General features: G+C 37.0%; 1 protein-coding gene across 1 annotated transcript in view; it reads left to right on the forward strand.

The window, feature by feature from the left end:
* Positions 1-24,323, forward strand: part of ASXL3 (ASXL transcriptional regulator 3) — a 131,531-nt gene that overhangs the window by 56,115 nt on the left and 51,093 nt on the right. Inside the window, 3 exon segments of the mRNA XM_049825910.1 lie at positions 2,372-2,480; positions 3,823-3,934; positions 15,478-15,599. Of these exon segments, the coding sequence (XP_049681867.1) occupies positions 2,372-2,480; positions 3,823-3,934; positions 15,478-15,599 (343 nt within the window).

Raw genomic sequence — 24,323 nt, forward strand, 5'->3', positions numbered from 1 at the left:
GAAGAGTGGATAGGGCCCTTTGGTTGCATGCCAAATTATTTCGGAATTGTAGATATCTGTATGAAACAAGCATAACAGTAGTTTAAGTACTTCTTGGCTCAGTAGCTGATACGGATTTCTTTGTAAGTCAGAGAGTAGTTTCTATTGTCCACTTGCCAGTTGGCTAGACTTTGAAGATTAAGATATCTACTGCGAACACAGTAGTGGTCATGAGATATTGCCAAATCCTCTATTTTGGGTTCATTCATCTTGTATCATTTTAATTGGTTAATGATATCTAAAAATAAGTGTGGAGTCCAGAATATCTATATTGGAATAGAAGGCTACAAATCGTGCATACATGCACACAGAGTTTTGTTTCTTGTTGATATATTGAGTTTGTCTTCTGCTGCAGAGTCAGCAAGTTCTTCCTGTCTTGCAGAGAAAGTCTTAATCTGTGATAATGTTTCACTAAAAAGATCCAAGACTGTGAGAGTTGAAATTGCTTCACGTTATGTATGTTAACATATGGAAGAAATTACACAACTAGAACTGCTCTATTAAATGCTTTGTGTCTTTACTTGTCAAACATTAATACAATAAGGAAAATGTGTAAAGAGATGAATCCTACTTATTCCAAAACTTATTCCAAAACTGTTTTAAGTAATTGTTAAACTCAATGAAATCTCTTAATGTTTTCTGTGCTACCACTAGCAGTATTGTTATATTTCTACCATATTTAGTTTTGTATTCTGTTATAGTGTTATATCAAAAACAGATGTGGAATTAGTTTTATTTGCAGGGAAAAAAAGGGAACAACAAAAACTTGTCAGAATTTTTGTATTGTATGATTATATTTAGAATACTCATAAAATAGATATGTTAAGTATCTGATGTGTATATCAACAAGCAGCATTTTTACCTGTGCTTTTTGATTTTAGATGTAGTAATGTGATACATTAGGTGACCAATAGTAAATAAATTATATTGGACAGGACTTCCTGTCCTGAGGACACTTCATAGTTTAATTTTTACCGGAAGAGCAATTACCGCATTATCCATCTTGCCATTAAATTAATACATGTACAGTAAAGGTGAGTTTTGTTGTAACAGAGCCATGGAAATCAACACAAAGCATCATCGTATGAAAGATGACAATTTCAGTCCAGTCACATTTATAAAAGCATCAGCCATGCAATTTTCAACAAAGATTGGATGTTTTATAATATTGCATAATAAAGAACAGTAGTTTCTGGTGGACTTTTGAAGCCCTCTTCCTGGTTTATAGTTGAGTATATAATTAATCCTGAAATTCTTAGCAACATACTTAATTTAATGCACAGGCATTGTTCCACTTAACCAAGTGGAATATACTTATGTGGCTAAAGATAAGCATGCGTGCAGGCTAGGGACCCCAGGGAAGAAGCACAGTTTTAGATTCAGTCCCTGAGTACACCAGGTACATTAGTCAGTAAATGGGGACAAAGATGTGACAGTACATCTATAAATCTTGTACTTTAATTTTTAAATTAAAATGAAATAAAACAATATATGACTACCTTCTTCCCCACGATTTCTTAGATCAACTTTTCAGAATAGTGTAAGTGTAGCTAGAGTAGAAACGTTTGCTTTCTTTTTCTGATATAAACATGCATATATAACAAAGACATCTCTGTACAAGTATTTAATCTCTTTTTTTCTTAATGTGTAGTGTTTCTTTTTAAATAGGCCCTTAACATGCATTCCATAGTGGTATTACAATTACTGCCTTGAGTAGGTCAATCTCTTAATCTCTAAAACAATTCTAATTAGAAAAGATAGTGCTTCATAGAAGGTACAAATGTGCTTATATTTATGTATAGTATTGCATGCTGACCATGTTAAGCCAGAAGAAGGCTTAACTATATATCACTTTTAATTTTAAATGTGTTCTTCCTGGACTCTTTATTATTCTTTTGTTGCCTTTCATCCTATGGGATGCAGCTGCCCTTGAACTTCGTACTGTTTTGATCATTCATGTGCAGCAGCCACATTGTCTGTAACATTTTAAAAATGAGGCTTCATGGTGTTATTTACAAAGTAATTTCACATAAATATTTGGACTTTGGTTCTCTTAGAATGTGGAGCTGGTTGCTGTATGAAGAAAAGCATAATTATAATTCACAGACTTTTTGCCTCGAGCCTAGGGGACAGATGCATATGATTAAGTTTGAAACTGGCCTGTTATTGTAATGTAGATGTTTTCAGGGTTGAGAGAATTAAAAAAAAAAAAAAAAAAAAGGGAGGGGGGGACGCAAAAAAAGCCAGGCAAGCATGAGTTTTAAAAAAAATAGACCGAGGGAATAGTTTACAAGAGGCACTCAATCTTGGACTGCACAATTTTATTTTTCAGTGGAACCTCTCCATTAGCTTGCCTGAATGCAATGCTTCATACTAACACTCGTGTAGGTGATGGAACATTCTTCAAAATCCCTGGGAAGTCGGGACTCTACGCTCTCAAAGTAAGTTTAAATTTTGTATATGGAAAGTACATAGTGCTATTAATCCATTTTATGAATGTCTCAATAGATATAAAGGTAAACAGATTAGATTCTTTAGAGAGGAAATGACCTGATAGTCTTTCTAACTGTTTTCAGATGTCTTTTAAAAGGATTTATAATGAAAGTAAACATTGAATGTTTTATCCTAGAAAGCATATACATGTTCTTGAATTTGGCATATGGTATAAAAAACATGTAGCTGAGCTAAAATGCTGCTCTTTCAGAGTTGGTCACAGAAAGGCCTTTGTTTTATGAGCAGTGAGCTCAAGAGTATCACTGACTTTCTCATTAAGTAATTGTGTTAATGTTTGATTTTTGAATAGTGCAAAATTATCTGCAAGTCTAATATAAATGAGCTTTTAATTTACAGGTTGTATCATTGCTTTTGAGAAGGAATATAATTACAGTGATAATATTTTGCCTTTATGCTATTTCTATTCCTTTTCCTCTGTATTTTTCTTTTTTTGGTATGTACATGATCGTTTCTGTGGGTGGAAATTTTTTCTTGCTGTACATGATCAAACTTAAGAGGGGCTTCACAATAGGAGTGGAGGAATGTGAGGCAGAGGTGAGAAACGAGACTGTGAGATTATATGTTTGGCAGTCTAAAGGTAGTCAATTAAAATTTTTGGCTGGGGAAAGGATGTTTTGTAATTTATGACAGACTTACTTGATGTAAGGGTTTAAAAAATATAAAATTATATAGATTTGCCTGCTCCTGATAAGTAAAAATTCTGTATCTGAGATTGAAATAATAGTTTTCAGAAGCTGTATTTCCTAATTTAGTAAAACAAATGCTGTTGTTTTTCTTTAAATCGGGAGATATTCTTGGCACAAATCCAGGTATTCACAATCACTCCCATGCTTGTGAGCTCCAGGTTGCTTCAGCTATTTGAATTCAGGAAACAGGCAAAGGCAGAAAAGAAACATTAAAGGATTTGTGTTTTGCTGCAGTGTTGTGGACACTCAACTGGAAACCTAGGATTTTGAAGAGCCAAATAAGTCTGTTTCTGTTAAAGAAAAAAAAAGTGGAAGATCTTGTATTTTATTTGACATTTTTTAAAAAAGAGTATGTTACGACTTCACAAAATAGCTTTCTTGCATTTGCTTTGCAAGTTGTTTCATGAAGATCTGGTTTTATGTCTTTCTCTGAAGTAACTCACAAGCATATTTTATTTTATCCTGTTTTTTGAAATGTAAGCATGAGAGTACACTGCAGTAATCTATTTCCGGAGATGCAGCAGCATCATGATTGATTTTTTTTCCTGTTAATTTTAGTTTTCTTTTTCTGTTTTAACTGTAGAAGGAAGAATCAACATGCCCTACTGATGGAACATTGGATTTAGGATGTGATTCTGAGTTAGATGGCACTGAAATGGCTGAGACAAACAATAATAATGGAGAAGAAAATGGTGGTAGGTGTTTTAAATTCAATATTAGAGGGCATATTTTGGGAAAAGAAAAAGTATTGTTTACTTAAGATTTTCATGGTGTGATTTCTAAACAGTATAAGTAATGTTTTGGACTCAGTGGAACTATTTTTGAGTGACTCCGTCTCTTTTTTGGCCTTATAAAGAAATCAGGAACACCAAGTGCCTTTATTTGACTTAGGTTTGTAATAGACAATGAGTAGCGCTGTTGGTTGTGTTTTGAGTAGGTAATTTTTTGGCTTACAATTTTTTTGTTCTAGGCCCCCCAGCTAAAGAGTAATTTGCCTTACCAGGCTTCAGATTTGCAGTTGTTGGATAGACATGTCACTGGTTTCACAGTGGGCATGTGGGGTTGGTCCCTCAGTAGAGTTCTGGGCACAGAACAAAGGTTTGTAATTTTTTTGTTTTAGGCAGAGATTCTCCTGGGTGTCATGTTGACATAAAGACATGTTGAAATATCAAATCCTGTGCATTTTTTTTCTCTGAGGTAGTGACAGACTTAGAAATATTTTTTTCTTTTTGAGATTTAATAATTGCTCATAAAGAAAACACAGTTCTTCAGTCATCTAAAATTACTTGCAAGTAATAAAATGAATATTTTTCTTATTAAAACTACACTCATGTAATGCTTATAAAGTGAATGCTTTATACAAAAATCAAGCTTACCAGGACCTCTGAAATAAAACTTTCCTTGATCAGTTCTTCTCTTCTGCTGCTCCCTCACAACCTATCCCACTGCTGGACTGCAGCCTACTGTTTTGGCTCACTTCATATACGATGAGACGGTGTCCTGTTTACAACTAAGACATGAAAAGGCTCAGCTCATGTTGTTCTGCTGCAGACTTCCTTTTTGATCTTGAGCAACTTAGCTTCCATGCTGCATTTGTACAGGACCAATACTGCTATTTCAGCATTGCTCGCTAGCAGCATTGAAAAATCACACAATGCTCAGTGATAGGAGTAACAGAACTACCTAAGACAGGTTGTTGTGGGTCTAGTGGTGAAATTTTGAAGCTTAGTGAAAAAATAAAAGTCAAGAATTTTTAAATGGCTCTGCTTCTTCATTTTCTTTGATATTTTGTGTCTGTAAGTTAACAGATTCTGCATGTGCAGTGGTTTTATGCTTATGTAGTATATACTGCATGTATAAGTGAACATACGTATTTGTAGTTCTTCAGCAATTCCTGTCTGATACTCAGACAATTTATTGGTGTACACTTCCCTAAGTTGCAGGAAGAATACAGCAGTGAAAAGCAGTGTAAATACAGTTACAGATAGGAAAGCAAAAGTTGATGTTACTTGTTATAAGCAAATAAAAATCATGGCAGAAACCTGGCAATTATTTAGGAGTGGTAGGATGTAAATAAGGATGCCAGAATGCCAGAAGTAAAAAATTGCTGGGGTTTAACTGGGAGGAGGCTGCATACCATTTTCACAGTTTACAGTAATAAAAATAATTCTAGCACTTGTGGTGACATAAAAAAACAGCTGCTAAAATTAAACATTTTAAAATATTTGGGGTAGAGCAGTAAATTACACCTGGGTTGTTTTTAAACCTACGAACTTTCCCTCATGTTTCATCTTTAACAAATCTTGGAAAACTGTGATATATTTAACTTTTCGAAAAGAAGACTTTTTTTTTTTATGTCGTGCAGTGGATGTATTTAAAAAGAGTAGATGGGATGGCAATAATGAGTCTACATTGCATGTAGAAAGGCTGATGCTGGATGTGATCAATAAGGAATTGAAGACAGCATATCTTGTATCAGTCAGCTGATACAGAACATAGTTGTGTCAAACATGTTTGATAATAGCTTTTCTTGAGACCAAAAGTTTTGTTGTTAAAGGTATCTATTGATATATATGTAGAATTCTCTAAGTGATTTCATTTACAGTGTAGAATGCTTGGCTTAAAAACAGGACCATGCCCAAGAAATGCAGCCAGTTTTAAGTGGATTGAAAATTACAAATTATTAGATCTGCAAAGGTGTAAGAATCACCATCCACAGTAGGTATTTTTGCTGTTCTCTTGAGGATGTGATTTGACCACTCTTCATTCAATATCTTTGTCAATACTTTTTGAAAAGTATAAAATCCTTCTTGATTGAATTTAGTGATAATAAATAATAATGTTTAGACCCCTTTTGATTGCCTTGTAAATGATTAAAGTTGAACAGCATGAATTTTTCTAGACTTCAAAGTGAAGAAAAAAGGTCACATTTCTGCAGTGGAAACATATATTCAATAAATCAGTAAATCTGAAAAGCATTTAAGGATCACAATAGAAAATGAATTGAACATGAATGCAGTGCTTTTGCTAATTAGTCCAATGCAGTTCATGGACTATAATTCTGGTACTACTGATTAAAGAATATAGGCACAGTTTCCTTTGGGTATAGCACTATTTAAATGATTACTAGTATACTGCATTCGTTATAGCTGTAAGAAAGGATTAAGAAAAATAGGAAAGGATTTAGAAGAGACATATAAGAACTCCTGAGTGAACAAATACCTCCTTTGCTCTGGGAATTTTAATAGGGATGGTCTAGTTAGTTTATCAAAGATGAGGTGATGACTTGATTGGTTTGTAAATATTTGAGAAAAGGTATTTCTATAGAAAATATTTGATCTAACAAGATGTCTATCAATTAAACTTTTCACACTAAAGCTGGGATTTGTTTTTTCTTTCCAGTAAACTATTCTGTGCTGTAAAAATAACATTTGATTCAGTACAAAAACCGCTTTATGAAATTCTCTGACTTGTGTTTTAGGAAAGGTCAATAGATAAAATGTCTCCTTTCAGCCTTAGTACATACGATACATATGAGGATGGACATTGTTTGCACATTGTATTCTTAATTGCCCGGTTGATTGCATTTTTATTTGCTCTTGTTTCCACTGTGGTAGAGTCCAGAAGCACCAGTTCTGACAGATTGATCAGAAATTGTTTAGCAAGAGTTTAAAAAGTGCCGCTTTAAAGCTAGCTGAAAGCAGAGGATGAAATCCCAAGCAACAGCCTCATTCTGATGATGGGGTTTTAGATGATACTTCAGCTTTCAGAGTAAAAAGTACCAGCTGACACTCAAACAGAGAAGAATCACATTATTCCCCAGCAGGCACATTTTTTCCCAGTATAAATGCAGGCTACTGAACAATTTTATTAGCATAATATTATAAAAATTCCTCATAGTTATAAACACATAACTTGGTGAAAGCTGTTACTCCACATCAGTATTGCTAAACTGACAACTGGAATGGTCATACCTCAGGATTTTTTCAGATACTGTGGACAAATCTTTCTTTCCCCACCTTCTCCAAAGGCATATGTTAAAGAAACTCTTTACCCTACAGGTGATTTTGTTTGGAATGGGATTTCTATAGAAGCTCTGTAGCAGACTCATATCTTTTTATAAATTCCATTTCCCTCAAATACAGGGGCAGCATGTAAAGACGCAGTCAGTAGAAGAATTAAAATCCCAGTTACTGTTGCCTGGGAAAATTATGACTATAATATCCTTTTGCCCATCAATAGGATGTTCTGTTCTCAAAAAGCATTTGTCCCTAGGGTTTCTGAAGCCAGGTCTAATCCATCAGCCACGGAGCACAGTTGATTAAAAAATTGTCTTCACACAAGCCAATGGAATGTACAATGATGTAACTGTGGAGGAGGTAGCAATTCCTATGGTAGCGTGACTTCCCTCCCCAACCCAAACGTAGGTTCTGATGTTTGCCCAAACATGAGCAACATGCCTCCTCTTGAGACAGTTTGGTTTTCAGCACTTACTAAAACGATAAGTTTTTCAATTGCAAATGTGAAACGGCAGAATTAATTTCTTATGCAGTTTTCTTAGAGATAGTAGATGAAATGATGGGCGATAGAGGATCAGATTCATGCTGAATCCTGAAATTTTGTCTTTGTAGCTACTGTGCTCTTGAACACCTTGTGGTTTTTGGACTAGGAAGCCACTAGGATAACTCCTGTAGTGAGGAATGAATAGTCACCATTGTTTGAAACCTGAGTCCACATTTAGTTGTTCAGTTCCTTTCTGGGAACTGAATTTCTGGCAATTCAGGGAAACCTGTTATCCTTAGCATCTTGTCTCTTGGGAGTAATATTGGATGATTCTGCTGAATATGTTCATTGCACATGGCAACATCTGGATGTGGGATAGGCTCTTCTAAAAGCAGAAGGGCAGTAATGGAATATCGGTTCGAACACAGAGTTTTGGATGACACATCAGAAAGAGATGGGTTTTCACTTTTTTGTTTGTTTGTTTGTTTTGGTGGTTTTGTTTTGTTTTGTTTTGTTTTTTTTTTTTTCATTTCAAGTAGTTATAAAATAAAAATACTGTACCCAGGATCGAGTTTAACTTCTGTTTGTTTCATTGCCACTGGAGGGGAGTCATAAGAATGAGAGAAGATACTGTGGAGCTTGAGGGAGAGATCTTTCTCATCTGCTTTATTTGCTGTACAGTAGAGTTAATGAGGCCTAAGAAATTGGTGGCTTAGTGATGACAGGCTGTATATTTTTAGTGGAAAATGTTGACTTCCTTTGGAATAAGGATTCACAGTTTTCAAAGCTTTGTGAAATGTTGGGTCTCAAGAGCATGCCAAGAATATAATGTGATTCAGTGCAAGCTACCAAGCTGATGTGGTTTTTGATGTCTTTTTTCCAAAAAATACTATTCAACATTATTTATCATTTCACAGTGCTAGTATTGCTTTTCAAAAAGAATATTATAGTCACAGTAGTGCCCTTGATACATGCATCTGGTTTTGCTTGCTTTGGTGAACTTGTGCAATTAACTAACTCCCGAAGTGGTTTTCATGTTCAAGAGCTGATGGCAACAGTGGAGTTCTGAATTGTTCAGATTTTGCAAGTTGGGCTGTAGAGATCAAAGAGTGATGAAGGTGAATTACTTGATATATCTATGTTGGCAAAGCGTGACCATTTATGTCAATACAAGTATAGATCTGTGTCACCCAGAGAAAATACTGAATTTTATGGATATTTTAGAGAGATTTTGTGTGTATGTTTTCCTAAGGGAGTTCTCTGCAAAGTTTCATCTCTCCAGAGTGTGTGCATGCATTTTATGCTTGAGGTAGACTCTAGCCTTTAGCATATGGTAGCAATATTAATTTGTGTTTTGTAATATGGCCATTAATAAACAACCCTTCTCATCTGCTGTGGTTTCTTTAACAAAGAAGGAAGTGAACTGCTGTTGATTTTACTGGTTTGATTTTAAATCAGTATGGTCTGTCTGAAATCAGAATTAATTGTGCTATTTATTTTGGGAAAATAAGCCCCTTAAAGGACTCCAGGAATTTTTCTGTCCATCTAGTTATATAAATCTGTTTATAATTATTCCTAATAACTTTCAGTGGCAGTGAGACAGAATAATTTAAAGTTGTATTCCTATAAAAATTGTTTCTTAGAAAGAAACGTGTCTTCTGATATGTTTTATATAGGTGTCATATTTCTTGGGCAGGGAAGGTAAAAGGTAATAAAAAATTACAGAGATAGCCTATAAAGTTGCTGATTTTTATAAATGATAACCTTTCATAATAATTACCAAAACTGGTCTTGGAAAAATGGAAGAGAGGAAGTTATTTTAAATGGAAGTTGTCAAAAGCATTTTTAACATGTTCTTTTTGCTAAGTAATTCTAATTCTATCATTCATGTTAACACTGTCTGAACACTCACTGAGGACGTCTTATCTTCAGAAACCCAGCTGCTCTTCCAGCTCATAACCTAACAGTTTATGGCTTAATAGTTGCTTTTTGCTTTATTCCTTCACTCTGTCCTGGCCATTGAAGAAGCTGATTTAAAGAACGGAGCCTAATTATTCTCCACTAAATGGAAATGCCTCCTGTAGGCTTAAAACTGCTCTTGTTCTCTTCTACTGTAGCAATAATGGTGTATCCTCTTTATTTGCTTCCAAATATTTTTCCTTCATCTGTCGCATTCTTTCAGGGTTCTTTTTTCCTCTCCAGCTTGTGGTTTATTTTTAGCATTCTTTTCTGATAAAGCTTTTCAAGAGAACACGGATCTGATAATATTCATGCATCTTCAGTGCTTAAGGACAAAGTAGTTGCAGCTTTCCAAAGTTGTATGTAGGTACAAAGACCACTGGCTCTTCTTGAATTTGTTTTTCTTTTACTGTGTTCTTTGGTTTCCATAGCAGAAATGCCTGCTGTGTTCTTAAGGCATTGGTTTTTTTCATTAGGATCATCAGTGTTCATTTCAAACACTTATATATTTTTCTGTCATATTTTCCCTTTCTTTTACTTGTGACCCATTCAGAGAAAAGCAGTTGGACCATATATCCATATAAATGAACAAATAAATAAATACAATTTTCTGTGGTTACAAGCACTGTAGTATAGTGAGACTTTGACACAGATTGATTTAAATCACTAAGTAGCAGAACATGTTTTAAAGAATAAATTTATTCATTGTCTCGTATTTGTATTTCATTTCCTACAGAAAAGTCAATTCATATTGTTTTGTAAACAATATCTTGATTATCCTCTAAATGAAGCCTGTATATCAATTTTAGTATTATTTTTGCTATTAAAGTGAATAGACTGTATAAGTTATTAAGCAATTCTATAAATTAACATAACATTTAGATTTTTAATATTTGTAGCTTCTACTTTTGGAAAACAGGCAGACATCTCTTATTTACTAGATGGTTAGGTTTATAGCCATGATTTGTATCAAGCTGGTTTTAATGGAAATGGAAATTTAATTAAAACATGGAAAACAATATTTAAAAGAGCTTCTTACTATTTTAAGCTACTAGATATATGAAGGAAAATATTCATAATGTACATAATATATTTTAGAAAGGAAGTATCATTTGTTGTAAATAAATGAAGTTGACTCTCTCTAATCACCATGTCATTTTAAAATTTTCAAGCAGTGGATTTCAGTCTCACATATATATTTCCTTAATCATAGACCACAGGAAAATGTTCGGTTTCCAAAACTCTGAAGGTACTAGGTTTGGGCTGCACTAAACCAAACCAGCCTAGAGTGAGGCATTCCTTCTGTACCTGCAGAAGAGATTACAGCAATGGAAACCTATTTATTGTTTCAGTGGGTTTCAGTTCCAGTTGCTTCACCCATTAGAACAATGCCTGTTCCTTTGTTTAACTTTGTTGTCAAAGCTTTGAAGAAACAGAAGCAAAAGAAACCAATACACTGATAAAATTTTTGTGTAAATTTAAGTAATGATAGAAATAAGAAGTATGTCCTCGAATAGACCCTGTCAGAATTTCAGGGTTTATTGTTAAAAGAAAAATGATTGAAAGCACAAAATTATTTTTATGTTTATTTTTATTCCTGTGCTGTATCGTGACTTTGACATTAAGGGTTATAGTGTTGAACATCATCAGTTAGTGTTGCCAAACCTCTCTAGGATGAACTTTATCACCAAAATAAATAGGGGAGACTCTTGGATAATGTCCTAGATCAGAGTAATGAAAATCAGAATTTCCCAATTGAACAAGAAGGTAATAGGAGTTGCAATCAGCCCGGAGAACAGGAATAAGTTTTTCATGACAAGTCGTGTTGCATCCTCTCTTAGGAGGTACAGTTAAGTATATAACAATTTCCATTCTTTAGGCATTTTTAAATTTCTTCTGTTCTCCTCTCCTTGACTCTGGGGTTTGTGTGCTCACACTATTTCTGTTTTTTCTATTCAGTTCTTTGACTGTCAGAGTTTGCCAGAAAACAGTAAAAAAATTCTCTTTGAAAGAAAAGAGCTGGGTAATTTGAAATGTCAGGTTTTTATTTTGGTGTAGGTGTTCTTTGTCTCAGGAGCTTGGCTTTTGCAGTGGTTTAGATTATATAAACCAGCTATTTTTTGTTTTCTGCTGACAGTTTGCTGGTCCTTTAAGTTGGATCAATCTTTTCCACATGATGAGCAAAGTTTACTATCAAAAAAGACAACTTAAAGGACAAGTGAAGTGGGCTAGTGCAGCCGGTAGAGTATGGGACCCTTAATCCCAGGGTTGTAGGTTTGAGCCCCACAAGTGCCAAAAAGGACTGCGGTGAGTTGACTCTGGCTGGATGCCAGGTGCCCACCAAAGCTGCTCTGTCAGTCTCCCTCCTCAAGAGGATGGGGAGAGAAAATACAACGGAAGGCTTATGGGTTGAGATAAGGGCAGGGAGAGATCACTCAGCAATTACCGTCACGGGCAAAACAGACTTGACTTGGGGAAATTAGTTTATTACCAATCAAATCACAGTAGGATAACAAGAAATAAAACCAAATCTTAAAACACCTTCCCGCACCCCTCTTTCCTTCCCGGGCTTAACTCCACTCCCAATTTTCTCTACCTCCTCCCACAGCAGCACAGGGGGATGGGGAATGGGGGTTTGGGTCAGTTCCTCACATGTTGTCTTTGCTGCTCCTTCCTCCCCAGGGGCAGGACTCCTCAACACTCTTCTCCTGCTCCAGCGTGGGGTCCTTCCCATGGGAGACAGTTGAACTCCATGAACTTCTCTGGTGTGGGCCCTTCCCACAGGCTGCAGTTCTTAATGAACTGCTCTAGTGTGGGTCCCAGTGCAGGCTTCCCACGGGGTCACAGCCTCCTTCGGGCACCCACCTGCTCTGGCGTGTGGTCCTCCCTGGGCTGCAGGTGGAGATCTGCTCCACCGTGGACCTCCATGAGCTGCAGGGGGACAGCCTGCCTCACCATGGTCTTCCCCACGGGCTGCAGGGGAATCTCTGCTCCGGCGCCTGGAGCATCTCCTCCCCCTCCTTCTTCACTGACCTTGGGGGTCTGCAGGGTTGTTTCTCTTACATGTTCTCACTCCTGTCTCCAGCTGCTGTTCCACAGCAGTTTTTCCCCCTGCTTCTTAAATCTGTTATCCCAGAGGCGCTACCACCGTCGCTGATGGGCTCAGTCTTGGCCAGTGGCAGGTCCATCTTGGAGCCAGCTGACTTTGGCTATGTTGGACATGGGAGAAGCTTCTAGTGGGTTCTCACAGAAGCCACCCCTCTAGCTCCCCGATACTAAAACCTTGCCATGCAAACCCAACACATTCCACCCCTCACTTCCGTGAATCACATATTTAAGAATTATCGTTAAAATCCACATTCATCACACAATCTTCACAAAATTCACTCACATCAACAAACAGGAATTCCCCCCACCAAAATAAAACCAGCATAATCACAACACCAAACGAAAGTGGAGAATTTACATGCACAATCTACCCCTCCTCCCTTCACCACAATTACAACAATCGAAATTACCCATGATCATTCTGCTCCCTAACATCATTTGGTCCACGTTTTGCCTATTATCTCTCCCAATTACTATCCTTATCTCAAATTCTTCATGCCCCACATTGGGTGCCAAAAAGGGCTGTGGTGGGTTGAGGATGACTGGATGCCAGGTGCCCACCAAGCTGCTTTGTCACTCTGCTCAGCAGGATGGGGAGGGGAGAAAGTTAGATGGAAAAAAACTTGTGGGTCAAGATAAAGGAATTTTAATAAAGAAAAGCAAAGGCCGCATGCAGAAGCAAAGGAAAACAAAAGATGGATTCTCTACTCCCCATCAGCATGCGATGTCCAGCCACTTCCCGGGAAGCAGGCCTTCAGTACGCATAGCGGTTGCTCCGAAAGACAAACATTGTAATCCTCCCCCTTTCTCCTAGCTTTTATTGCTGAGCCGATGTCCCATGGTCTGGAATATCCCTTTGGTCAGTTTGGGTCAGCTGTCCTGGCTGTGTCCCCTCCCAAGATCTTGCCCACCCTCCCAGCCTATTGGTGAGGGAGGAATGTTGGACAGACAGCATGATGCTGTGTGAGCACTGCTCAGCAGCAGCCAAAACCCTGGTGTCTTACCAACACCTTTCTAGCTACAGATACAAGCACAGCTTTGTGAGGGCTGCTATGGGGAAAATTAACTCCATCTCAGCCAGACGCTGTAAACTCAGAACCTGTTTTGTGTTGCAACTTCTTCATATATTTTGACAAATCCTTCAAGTATAAGGGAAAAAAGTGGCAAATATCAGTTACAAATCTTGTGACAAAATAGGATTTGTCTTATCTGCTAATGAAAATTTTTATCTAATATGAAAATTATCTTGACGTGATGCCAATACCATAAAACCGAGTGTATTCTTTGTGAGGTATGTAATTTTTTTTCTTTCAGTGTGAAAACAAATGTTTAATTTCACATGCATCTTACAGTGGCCATTAATTTTTGATAACTAAATTATCTCTATTCTTTCTTTTTCTTACAAACACAAAGAAAAAATCACTACAATATTTCTTCTATGAAATGTTGCTAAAGGCAAGGGAGTTAGAATGCTACTTCAGGTGTCTGCTCATCCCACTGAAGGATGGGATGAGAAAACCATAGGCAAACAGGAACATTGGGCTAAAATTATTTCTGGCACGTGTCTCTGCAGCTGCTTTGAGTGTCTTCAAAGTATTCTGGTAGGTGTACAAAGCATGGCAATCCTTGGAAAACCGTATACAGCTGCAGAGCATTATAAAGGTATGTCAAACCATCTTTGAGCAGCGCTGGAAGACAGACTTGAATTGAGTCAGCAGAGGAGAATGGAAACAAAGCTGCTTAATTTCTGGAGCCATGCTAAAGCTTTTTTAGCTGGGCTGTCTTAGGACACTAGTGAGAGTAATAGTAATGCAAGGTATTAAGAGTGGAAAGGTTTTTTGCAGCCCTTTTAGTGAAGCTTGCTGACTACCAAGACTAATAGGATCCAGCTATTTTCACAGCTTTCATATCTGTGTAATAAAGCTGTTTTTTAAAAACAATTAATCATATTTCCTTTTATTTTTAACCAGGAGACTTTTTCTGTGTGTCACACAACATGTATTCAAGAGGCTGTTTAATGCAAGTACTGTAGTATTTGTTCATTAAAACATGTATTATTTAGAAGGCTGACAAGTGGCAATGTGTATTACCTGAGAGACCAGAATTCCTCTTTGCAGATTATTCCAGTCTTCTCATTAAACAGGAAAGTGTGAGATCTTAGCTTTACCAAGAAGTACTTATAAAATAGATGAGTCTGGCTCCTAAGAAGCCATTACAATCTGGCATGAAGTTGTGTATTTATAAATATTTCTAGAACACAGGACCATCAGTGTCTCTTGTATAAATACACATTTAGACACATAATAATCCACTAACAATGTCTTGGTGAGGAAGATAATTTTTGTCTAGCTTCTGTGTGAAAACCATAGTTAAACTATTTCAGTTACCTCTCAGGACCTGAAAGACAAAGTATGCAAGGCTTCCAGAACTGCATAGAAAGGGTATGATGAGGTACAAATATTTGTGACACAATTAAATTATTTAGAGTATGGCTGGAATTTCAGCTCATCTGGACCTCAAGATTAGTTGAATTTCTTAGAGCGAGCTTTTTGTTTTCCAGGCACTTGCCTTTTTTTTTTTTTTTTTTTCTGTCCTCAGGTCTTTCCAAGATAAAGGGAAGATAACCCCCATAACAGTATTCTGATTATTTTTTTTTCTTTTTATAAAGTTTGCCCAAAGCAGACATCTGAAGAAATGTCTTCCAATCGTGATTCAAGCCTTACTAATGCACCAGTGCAAAGCAAGCTAGTATCTTCCTTCCAGCAGCACACAAAGAAAGCACTTAAGCAGGTAAGCTTGTATTGACTTATAATCAATTGGCTTCCCTTCAGCATGCATGTCAGTCTTATATGAATAAGATCTCAGCAGAATTTCAAAGTGTTTCTGAGGATTTTTAGTGCTTTGTTTAGTGGTGATGTATTGCTGGGGTTTTTTTCTTCTTTTTTTTTTTTTTAACCAAGGGTGCAGTCCTACTATTTATTGTGAGTTTGATGGTTTTTTTAAGTGCCTTTCAAGTAAGCAGAATTGTTTATATTATCACATCCCTGCTTTTCCTATGTAAGCATTTGTGTTGGAAATTTTATGTGAGGCTTAAAATAAAAAAATAAAAAAAGATTTTGAAAGAAGTTCTGCGGATAGGTAAGAACCTGGGTATACTTGCTGTTCAGTTTTTCTTTATGGTCTGTTAAGTAATTTTTCTTTCATACTCTATTTGACACTACAGTGTATAAAAGTGGAGTAGTTTCTGGTTTTTGATTAACTTATGATTTGGATGATTTATGTTGCATGATTAGTAGTAAAACTTGGTAAAGTAGCTAATTATTGAAAGCCAGATAGTAAATGAAAGCATAACAATGTGAAAATTATTTTCCAACAGTGCCAAATTAGTTCAGCTTACAGCTGAGCAAATGAAAAAGAAAAACTAAAAAATTATAATTCCCCCAAATTATCATTATCTCCTCTCAATTTCGAGTATGTAGGAATTATTTTAGTCCTGTAAAGACTATAAAAAATAAAATACAAGTTTTCTAAAGTGTTAGTGTAATGAGATGATGTTGTTTTAATTTTTCTCATAACTGCTCTCTTAGTTATGGTTAACGAAGTCTAGTATTTCATGGGGTAGTTTATTGCTGAGCTGTTGATTTAGGCTTAAGTTAAGCAAACCTTTTCCACACCTCCTCAAAACACTTAAGTCTTTCATGCAGTTTGAGTTTAAATCCACTAAAATTCAGAGACCTTTATCATTCATATAAGGTTATCATGTTCTTAGAGGCTTTGGGGCCTGGAAAGGATTGATAGATTGGGGTGTCACATCTGTTTCATCAGGAAAATTGAACAGTGGGCAGAAAGCAGCTCACTAACACTGTGGATAGTTGTGAAAAAGTCACTTTTTGGAAATTCTTCTATATGTGTCTTTTGCAATACATGAACTTTCTTAGGGGTAGAGGGAGTGGGCAGAGGGGAAGGAGGGGGAAAAAAGAGCAAAGCTACAGATGTTTGAACTTGTATAACTGTTTAAAATCTACCATTTGTCATTTAGCAGACGTATAGCATTAAGAATAATTTTTAAAAGGGCAAATTAATCAGAATAGATTAATTAATATAAAAAGTCAAAACATTGATGGAAATCTTTGAAAACATTCCCTAAGGCAGTAGGGTTAAAGCAACATCAGAAAGTTAAATAATCGATAAAAAGAAATTAGTTTTAATTAAGTTGATGGTAATTAGATCCTGTACTTCAGAGTATGAAAGTATTATTACAGCTATCAGTAAAATGTTTTCTTTATGTACAGTATTAGACAAATGGACATTTGTACTGTGGAATAGTAGAGGATTTTTGCTTTGTTTTCTCTAAAGTTTCAGTTGTTGGCTACTGCCATATACATGCTGCAGATTTGATTTAATTTGATATTGTAGCAGAGGTGAATAAGCCTTAACAGTGATTTTATTTATAAAATCGCTGTTGAAAATTTATTCTTTCACTTTCCAATCTTTCTATTGCTTTTATAGATACATAGTACCTAAAATTTGTACAAAGAAGAACCTGTAGTACCTTTGAATGCACAAAAAACTTTGGACAGTTGTATGCAACACTCCTCAGACTGATACTAACTTACCAGTTCCATGCTAAAGTAACAGAATATGAGCCATCATCATGCTCTTAGCAAGTGTTTATAAACATATATATACTGTGTGTATGTCATAATGGGGTATTCTCTAGGTATGGCTTTTTTTCTATTACTAAACAGTTTTCACAGAATGAAAACCTACGGGATAGTCTTTCAAACAGTTTCCTACTCAATTTATTTAAAAACAGTGGGGTTTTCACGTTAACTTGATCTTGTGTGTATTTGTTTTGTAATCCATTAAAATTAAAGTGAGAGGCAAGCTGATAATCTGCAGTATTGCTTGAAAATCTGAGCTAGAACTAGATTTCCTCCACTGCTTATCATAGAATCATAGAATGATTTGGGTTGGACGTGACCTTAAGGATCATCTAGTTCCAACCTCCCTGCCATGGACAGGGACACCTTCCACTAGACCAGGTTGCTCAAAGCCCCATCCAACCTGGCCTTATCTACTTGTTAACCACTCCAGTCATTTGCAATTCTCTTTAAAGTATTATATGCTGGATTTACATATGATTCAATTTTTAATTAATTCCAGAGGTATATTGCTGGGTTTAGATTGCAAAAAGCAATCTCACATTTCCTTGTAACAGCCTGCATGTTAGGATGTTCTCATGAATCAAATTAGTCACAACACTGCATTTCTTGAGCTATGCTAGGAGCTTGGGGGAAAGGGCATTTTCTGAACCCTGTCTCTTGGTCTTGATTTCTCTCAGGTAGTGGTGGATCTGGGGTACTTTGCAGGGGCTAAGGAGGTTTGCAGTTGCAGTAGACTCTCACAATGTCTGTGTCACAGTTCAGACCTTATCTCCTCACCTTTCAAAGGCTGGGCTGCCATTTTGGTCTGGAAGCTTTCTAGCTTTACCACCTGCCATAGTGTCCTTGTTGGGAGAAAGGTTTTGAGCGTTTTACCACTGAGCATGTTTCATGCTTCTGTCTCATTTTTGAGGGAGTTCCAGTTTTGCTCTTGTACAGTATCTGAGTGTAATGTCCAACAAAATAGTTCCCCATTCATGAGGGTTTAGACAAAAGCATCTATGGTGTAGAGCTGCCTTTTATGCTTGGCTTTCTGATGGCAGATTTTACAGGTTTCTGTTTCCCTTTTGCTGTTGGAAGTGTTTGGGTATGTGTGCCCATCTGTTGCTGATCTAGTACCTTTGAAAAGAAGGTTTACGGCATGCTGTCACACGCTGATTTCCTATCAGTACTGATCAGTTCCATACTGATTTACCTCATTTTCACACTTGAGAATTTTGGCATGCAGACCCATGTAAGGACCTCTTCCTGGGAAAGTACTGAACTACATCTGCATCTGCTAGCAGTGGTACATGGTCACACTAGTGTGTGAATTATTCTTGCTCTGGACAAGGCTAACTCCAGTATGGACATCAAGTCATGGCATAGTATCTACCATGCTCCTCTCTGGTCCGGTTTCTGTTCCATTGACTTGAGGTGATAATTTGTTTGGAAGTCTTCACTGTGTACAGATTTGTCTGTATCTATCAAGATGTTCTTGGAACATTTCTCAGAAGAAACGATCGTATCTGCAAACTGACCTCACATAGGTAACACTGAGCGTGTGTGAATATCCAGGACATTGAGGTGGTTTTAGTGTCTGTTGGACTGTGATAGCCAAGTATAAGAGCACCTTGTCTATCAGTGTACCAGTTGTTTCCTGAGGCAGTACCAAGAGAGGATAAAGAACTTGAAGATGCACTATAACGATGTCTGGGATGATAGTAGGCCTCCCAGACATGGAAGAAAATCCTGCCTCACTTTTGGCACTTTGGAATCAGCACCAAGAAGGGTACCCATAAATTTTCTTTTGGGAGAAGAGAAGGCTACTCCATTCAGACTCAGGATCTGAATACAGACCAGGACATGTCTGAGACTGTGCTGGGCATCCAGATCTCTTTGTAGAGACAGAAACTCCAGAGACAGCAGCCAAGTGGGTTTGGGAGGAGAGAAGCTCAGGAAATAAGGGAGTCTACACAAGGTATGTTGCTGCCGTGGTTTGTTTTGTTTTTTCTTAACTTTGGGCTTTGTCTGCATGCTTGGTGGCTGGGTTCATATATGTGCCACTATTTTACTCGTAAAGTGGGTAGATGCAGTTTTTTATGGAGAAGGAAGGCACCCATTCATATAATTTGTTCTTAAAGTAGAAGTGGCAAGTCCACCCCCCTTTTTTTCCAGTAGATGCTGTCAGGCCCCAAGCAGTAAGAGAGCTATGGGGAAGTTATGGTTTGGCTCATGTGTTGCTTCTGAATTATAGGACATTAGACCTGTACAGCTCCAAATAGTATTTCAGGCTGACTTTTCTAGCACAATGTAGTTATTATTAGAAACCAACCTACAAGCTGAAGCAACAAGAGACTAAATTTCAGAGCAGACTGGTGAACAGTGTAATTTAGCCCTGATTTACCCAAATTCACAGGTCTGGTTTATCAAGATTTCTTTGTTTGTTTTTTTTAAGGACACAGGTGTCCAAGTGCCTAGGTTGGCACTGAAGGTAGAATCCTGATCTCCCTTGATGCTGGTGTGGATTTGCTTTCCTGTCTTCAGCTCAGGCACACTGCTTATCTTGCTTTGAGAGAAGAACAAGAGCAAACTCACCAGGTCCAACTTAGGACTTATTTCTTTGTCTGCAGCCAGATGCAGGTTATGTTGAAGCATTTTGCTGTCCATAGAAAGTAATACAGTATGAGTCTGTCTGTGGCGTTTGTCCTTTGACTCACTTGAGCAGATACTCTCTCACATGTTCTGATATAAGCCCGATATATTCGCCTGCCCTCTTTTCCCTTCCTTGCCCACAAAGAAACAAAGGTGACAGAGATCATTATTATTATGTCCTTATCACTTAGAATTTGAGCACAGGGTGTCTTCCTGAAAGGCTCTGAAAATCCATTGTGAACTGAGAGGTATTTTTTGTACTGAATTCCTCAGTATAGAGAGTTTGCTGCAGTTTTCTCAGTGTCTCTGTTAACCATCTTCTTATGTTTCATTTCAGATGCTACAAATTTACCAAGGCCACAGTTGGAGAATTCTGGCTCCCTAGCTGAAGCATTTGATCAGATGTCTGGCAACATAAGTGATGATTCTTGACACATTTTCCTGTCAACAAATGGAAAACAAGGAAAACGTTGCTTTTTGACTTCTAGAGAGACATGGGAAGGGACAGTGGAATTTACAAAATGCATTCAGGAAAATGGAAGTTCGAAGATGATAAACTAAACTGATTTTCTGTGTGCCAAGACAAGTCTAGGGAAGAGGACAGAGAAACTATGGCAGGGAGACTGCATAATGGGGAAAAGAAGCTGGAAGAGCAAGAGTTCCAGCAGGAGCTCTTCAGGGAGTACATGCATTGCCCGAAGGCAGGCTGCACGGTATGTCCCTCTAAAGGTCCCTTTGCATGGGCAGCATGTACCAGCTGCTCAACACAGTGCTTTGGTAAGACGCAAGACAATGTTTATGAGACTTTCTTCTGGGTCATCCCCATGGTCCTCAGCCCTTACCTGTGATGGAAAGAAAGGGACAGGAATCCACACAATCCCTGTATTCTTTTCATACTGCTTTTTAGTAACTAGGCCCCAGTTGCTGGGGCATTCTGCTTGTTTGTTTTTTCCTCTGGGGTTGTTTGCATAGCATGCTTTTTGCAGCGCTCCTGCATGTTTTCTGTTTTAATAAATGTATTTTCCAGAATCTCTTACTCTGAGAAATAACTGAGAAGAATTTTAAAGCAACTTTAGAACTGTACCACATTGAAGTGTAGTTGCCCCTCTACCTCACTGTAGGACTGTCCCTTGCTTAAAATATGTCCTGGCATGAACATTACCTTTGGTTAAATCTACCACTGCTATGTAGTAGAATCTCCTTGCCAAATATAGGTCAAAAGCGCTCTCTTTGCTCTGTTCTGTGGATGCAGTTGCTTGTTCCAAGTCTCAGACAATCAAGCTGATGATAGTGGCCTACTTCGAAGCATTGCACTTGTCTAATAATGTTTTTCTTTAAGTAACCTGGGGAACTATTTGAGTTGGATTGGTCATTGCTACTGTATTAATGCCAAATATCATCACTGGAGAGGAGAGTCCCAGTCAAGCTTTCCCAGTGATGTTACATGATTTTTCCATACAGTGGCAGTGGGTGTCTAAGTGAATATCTTCTTCTGGGCCGTATGAAAAGAACAGCTTTTGATTTGAATAGTTATAACATGAAATTATACCCAGGTGAAATTGAATTGTGCCTTGATTTTGAAGTGCATCCTCGAAATGGTTGGGCTTTTCAGGGAAAGACACGATTTGGAACAGCTCACGACTCTGCAGAGCTCTAGGAAGCCCCCTACAAAATGCTGACAAGCAGCTATCTACAAATGTTTTTCCAGGAGCTGTTGGTTAGGTCCCCAGAAGGCTGTGTGCGCAGGCTGTTGTGGGCATGTGGCAGAACCCAGGCTGAAACAGGATGTCTGGCAGAAAGGCATTACGCTGTAACTGCTGACATTGGTGCAATGTAAATTGTTGCACCTGTTTCTCTGAGAAGTAATATGACAAAACTTTTTATCTGGAGAATGGTAGTCTAGGCCTGAAGCCCCCACTGTATGCTTTGGACCCTGTGCAGAGTATGTTTGCAAATTTGACCTAATGTAAAATGTTGATTACAGTTTTAAGATTTTGTATTGACATTGCTATCTTTATTTTAGTTTGTTTTTAAACCGCTTTCTACAAACTGTTTCCTTACCTATACGTGCTTTGTTGTGCCAAGAAACAGATTTCCTCTTAAAGCACTTTTCAGCTGATAGATATTAGTTTAATACTATACAAACAATTTTAAAAAAAAACAACACTTTTCTCTTTGGAAAAAAGTGTCACTGAGTTGATGCATATGCTATCATCATCCCCTTCACATGCAAGTCAGAACAGACATTGAACACATCACATGTTTTTTTTGTCCTTCTCTTGTTTCTGTGGTTGGGAAAGCAACAAAAATGTTTACTTTGCAGATCTGCAGCAACTGTAGCTGTGAATGCATTATTGTAATCCTGTAGAAGATAGTGCTGGCTTGCAGGTGGTAGACACGCACATAAATACACACATCTCTCTGTCTCTGCATCACAAATGTCCAAGCACTTTAGTTCAATGTTGGTTAATATACAGGTAAATGTTCAGTTGTTAATGTATATGGTAGTTGTACAGAAGGACCCTGACCCCTACTGGGACCTAAAGAACAAATGCACAACAAGAAGTTATTTTTGTTCCAAATACAGATGTAAGTGTCACAGGGTAGGAGGATGGCATAGGACAAGAACAGATGCTTGTTCAAGACGTTACTAGCAGAGTTTGAAAATAAACCCTAGGTCTCCAAACTTCTAGCCTAGTGTTCTACCACCACTCTTCATGTCCAAATGATTGGTTGTGTACACTTAACAATAGTAATGTTATGTTTGGTGTGCAAGTCTGGCTAAAAGTAAATTAATTTGCTCTATGCTTTGGAAATGGCACTTTGTACTTTGTAGCTGTTTCCATAGGACATCTTTATTATTGTTTTAATCTTACGTTTGCATGTTTATAACTGAGTACTTTTAATGTATGTTTAATATAAGAAGTAGTGGAATCCTGAAAATAATAATGTGTTTATTCTTCATGATTTATGGTGCTTACTGTTTTATTTTAACTGTTCTGTGTATCCATGAAACAGGTTGCCACTGAGAAATTTTAATTTAATAGAGATATGGGAATTAAAGGCTGTCTAAATTTTACTAACAAAATGAGGGTAAGAGAGAGGACAAAGGCTGAATTTTATGGTGGTATTAAGTGAATCAGTGATAAACTATAAATCTGTTTCATCTTTACCAATTTGGGATCCATGACCATGATGTAGAGTTGTTATTTATTTTGTGCAATAGACTTTTCTCAGTGTATTGTAGCTTGTGTTTTTCACATGGCAGAACGGAAGAATTCTATAGCTTTACATTTCTGATCCATAATGTGTGAAATTTCAAAGGTTATGTTTCATGATATGAGTTTCAGAATGTAGACTTGACATTTATGGAACAAATAGAAATCTGGGACGATGTTGCTTAATGCAACCAAGTGTTACATATCTTTGTTGTTAGTAACTTAATTTTTAACAATCTCAGCATGTCATACATTTAAGCTCAAATGAAAGTGGTTTTCTGCATTAATGGTTTATCTGTATGCTGCATTTTTTCGTTCCGAGTTGAAAAGATGTGGGAAAGAAACATAATAAAAAAATATCCCAAGCAGCAGTAAAATCAGAGCATAGAGCTAGACATTTTGCTTCTGGTGCTCTTTTGGGGATGTATTTTTTCCCTCTCTTCAGTTACTTTTTAGTTTATATTGTTTTCTTTCATTCCTACTTCAGAGACGACTTTATTAGTTTTTACTGAAGAGAGTCAACCATTTTGTCACATGGGTGAAGAAGTCTTTACTGTGTTAAGATCAACTAAATATGAAATGATTATTCTTAAGAACAGATAACGGTATTCATGAAACCTCCAACACACTGCTATACTCTAGCAGGGGCATAAACTCCCTGGAAAAGAGAAGGAGACTTGCTCTTGTCACCTCTTTATAAAAAACTGCTTGGAATCAGATCACTCTTAATTGCATGGTGCTTTTCTTCTGCCATTTATCTTCAGAGTTTGTGTTTTCTTAATACTCATCTTTTTATGTTATTTTTGAGTTCTTTGGTTGAAAATGGATTGATAGGTTACCTAAAGATTTTGGCAATAAAAATAATTTCATTGAACAAATTAATTATGCCAAGCCCTGTATAATGACCATGGCAGTGTTATTCAACAGATGGTCACAGGTTCATTTTTATGAATGAGAATATTGGGAATTCTCCATACTCATTATGTGCGAGAGATTCA

Source organism: Accipiter gentilis, chromosome 2 (genome assembly GCF_929443795.1).
Source record: "Accipiter gentilis chromosome 2, bAccGen1.1, whole genome shotgun sequence".
In the NCBI taxonomy this organism is placed as follows: domain Eukaryota; kingdom Metazoa; phylum Chordata; class Aves; order Accipitriformes; family Accipitridae; genus Astur; species Astur gentilis.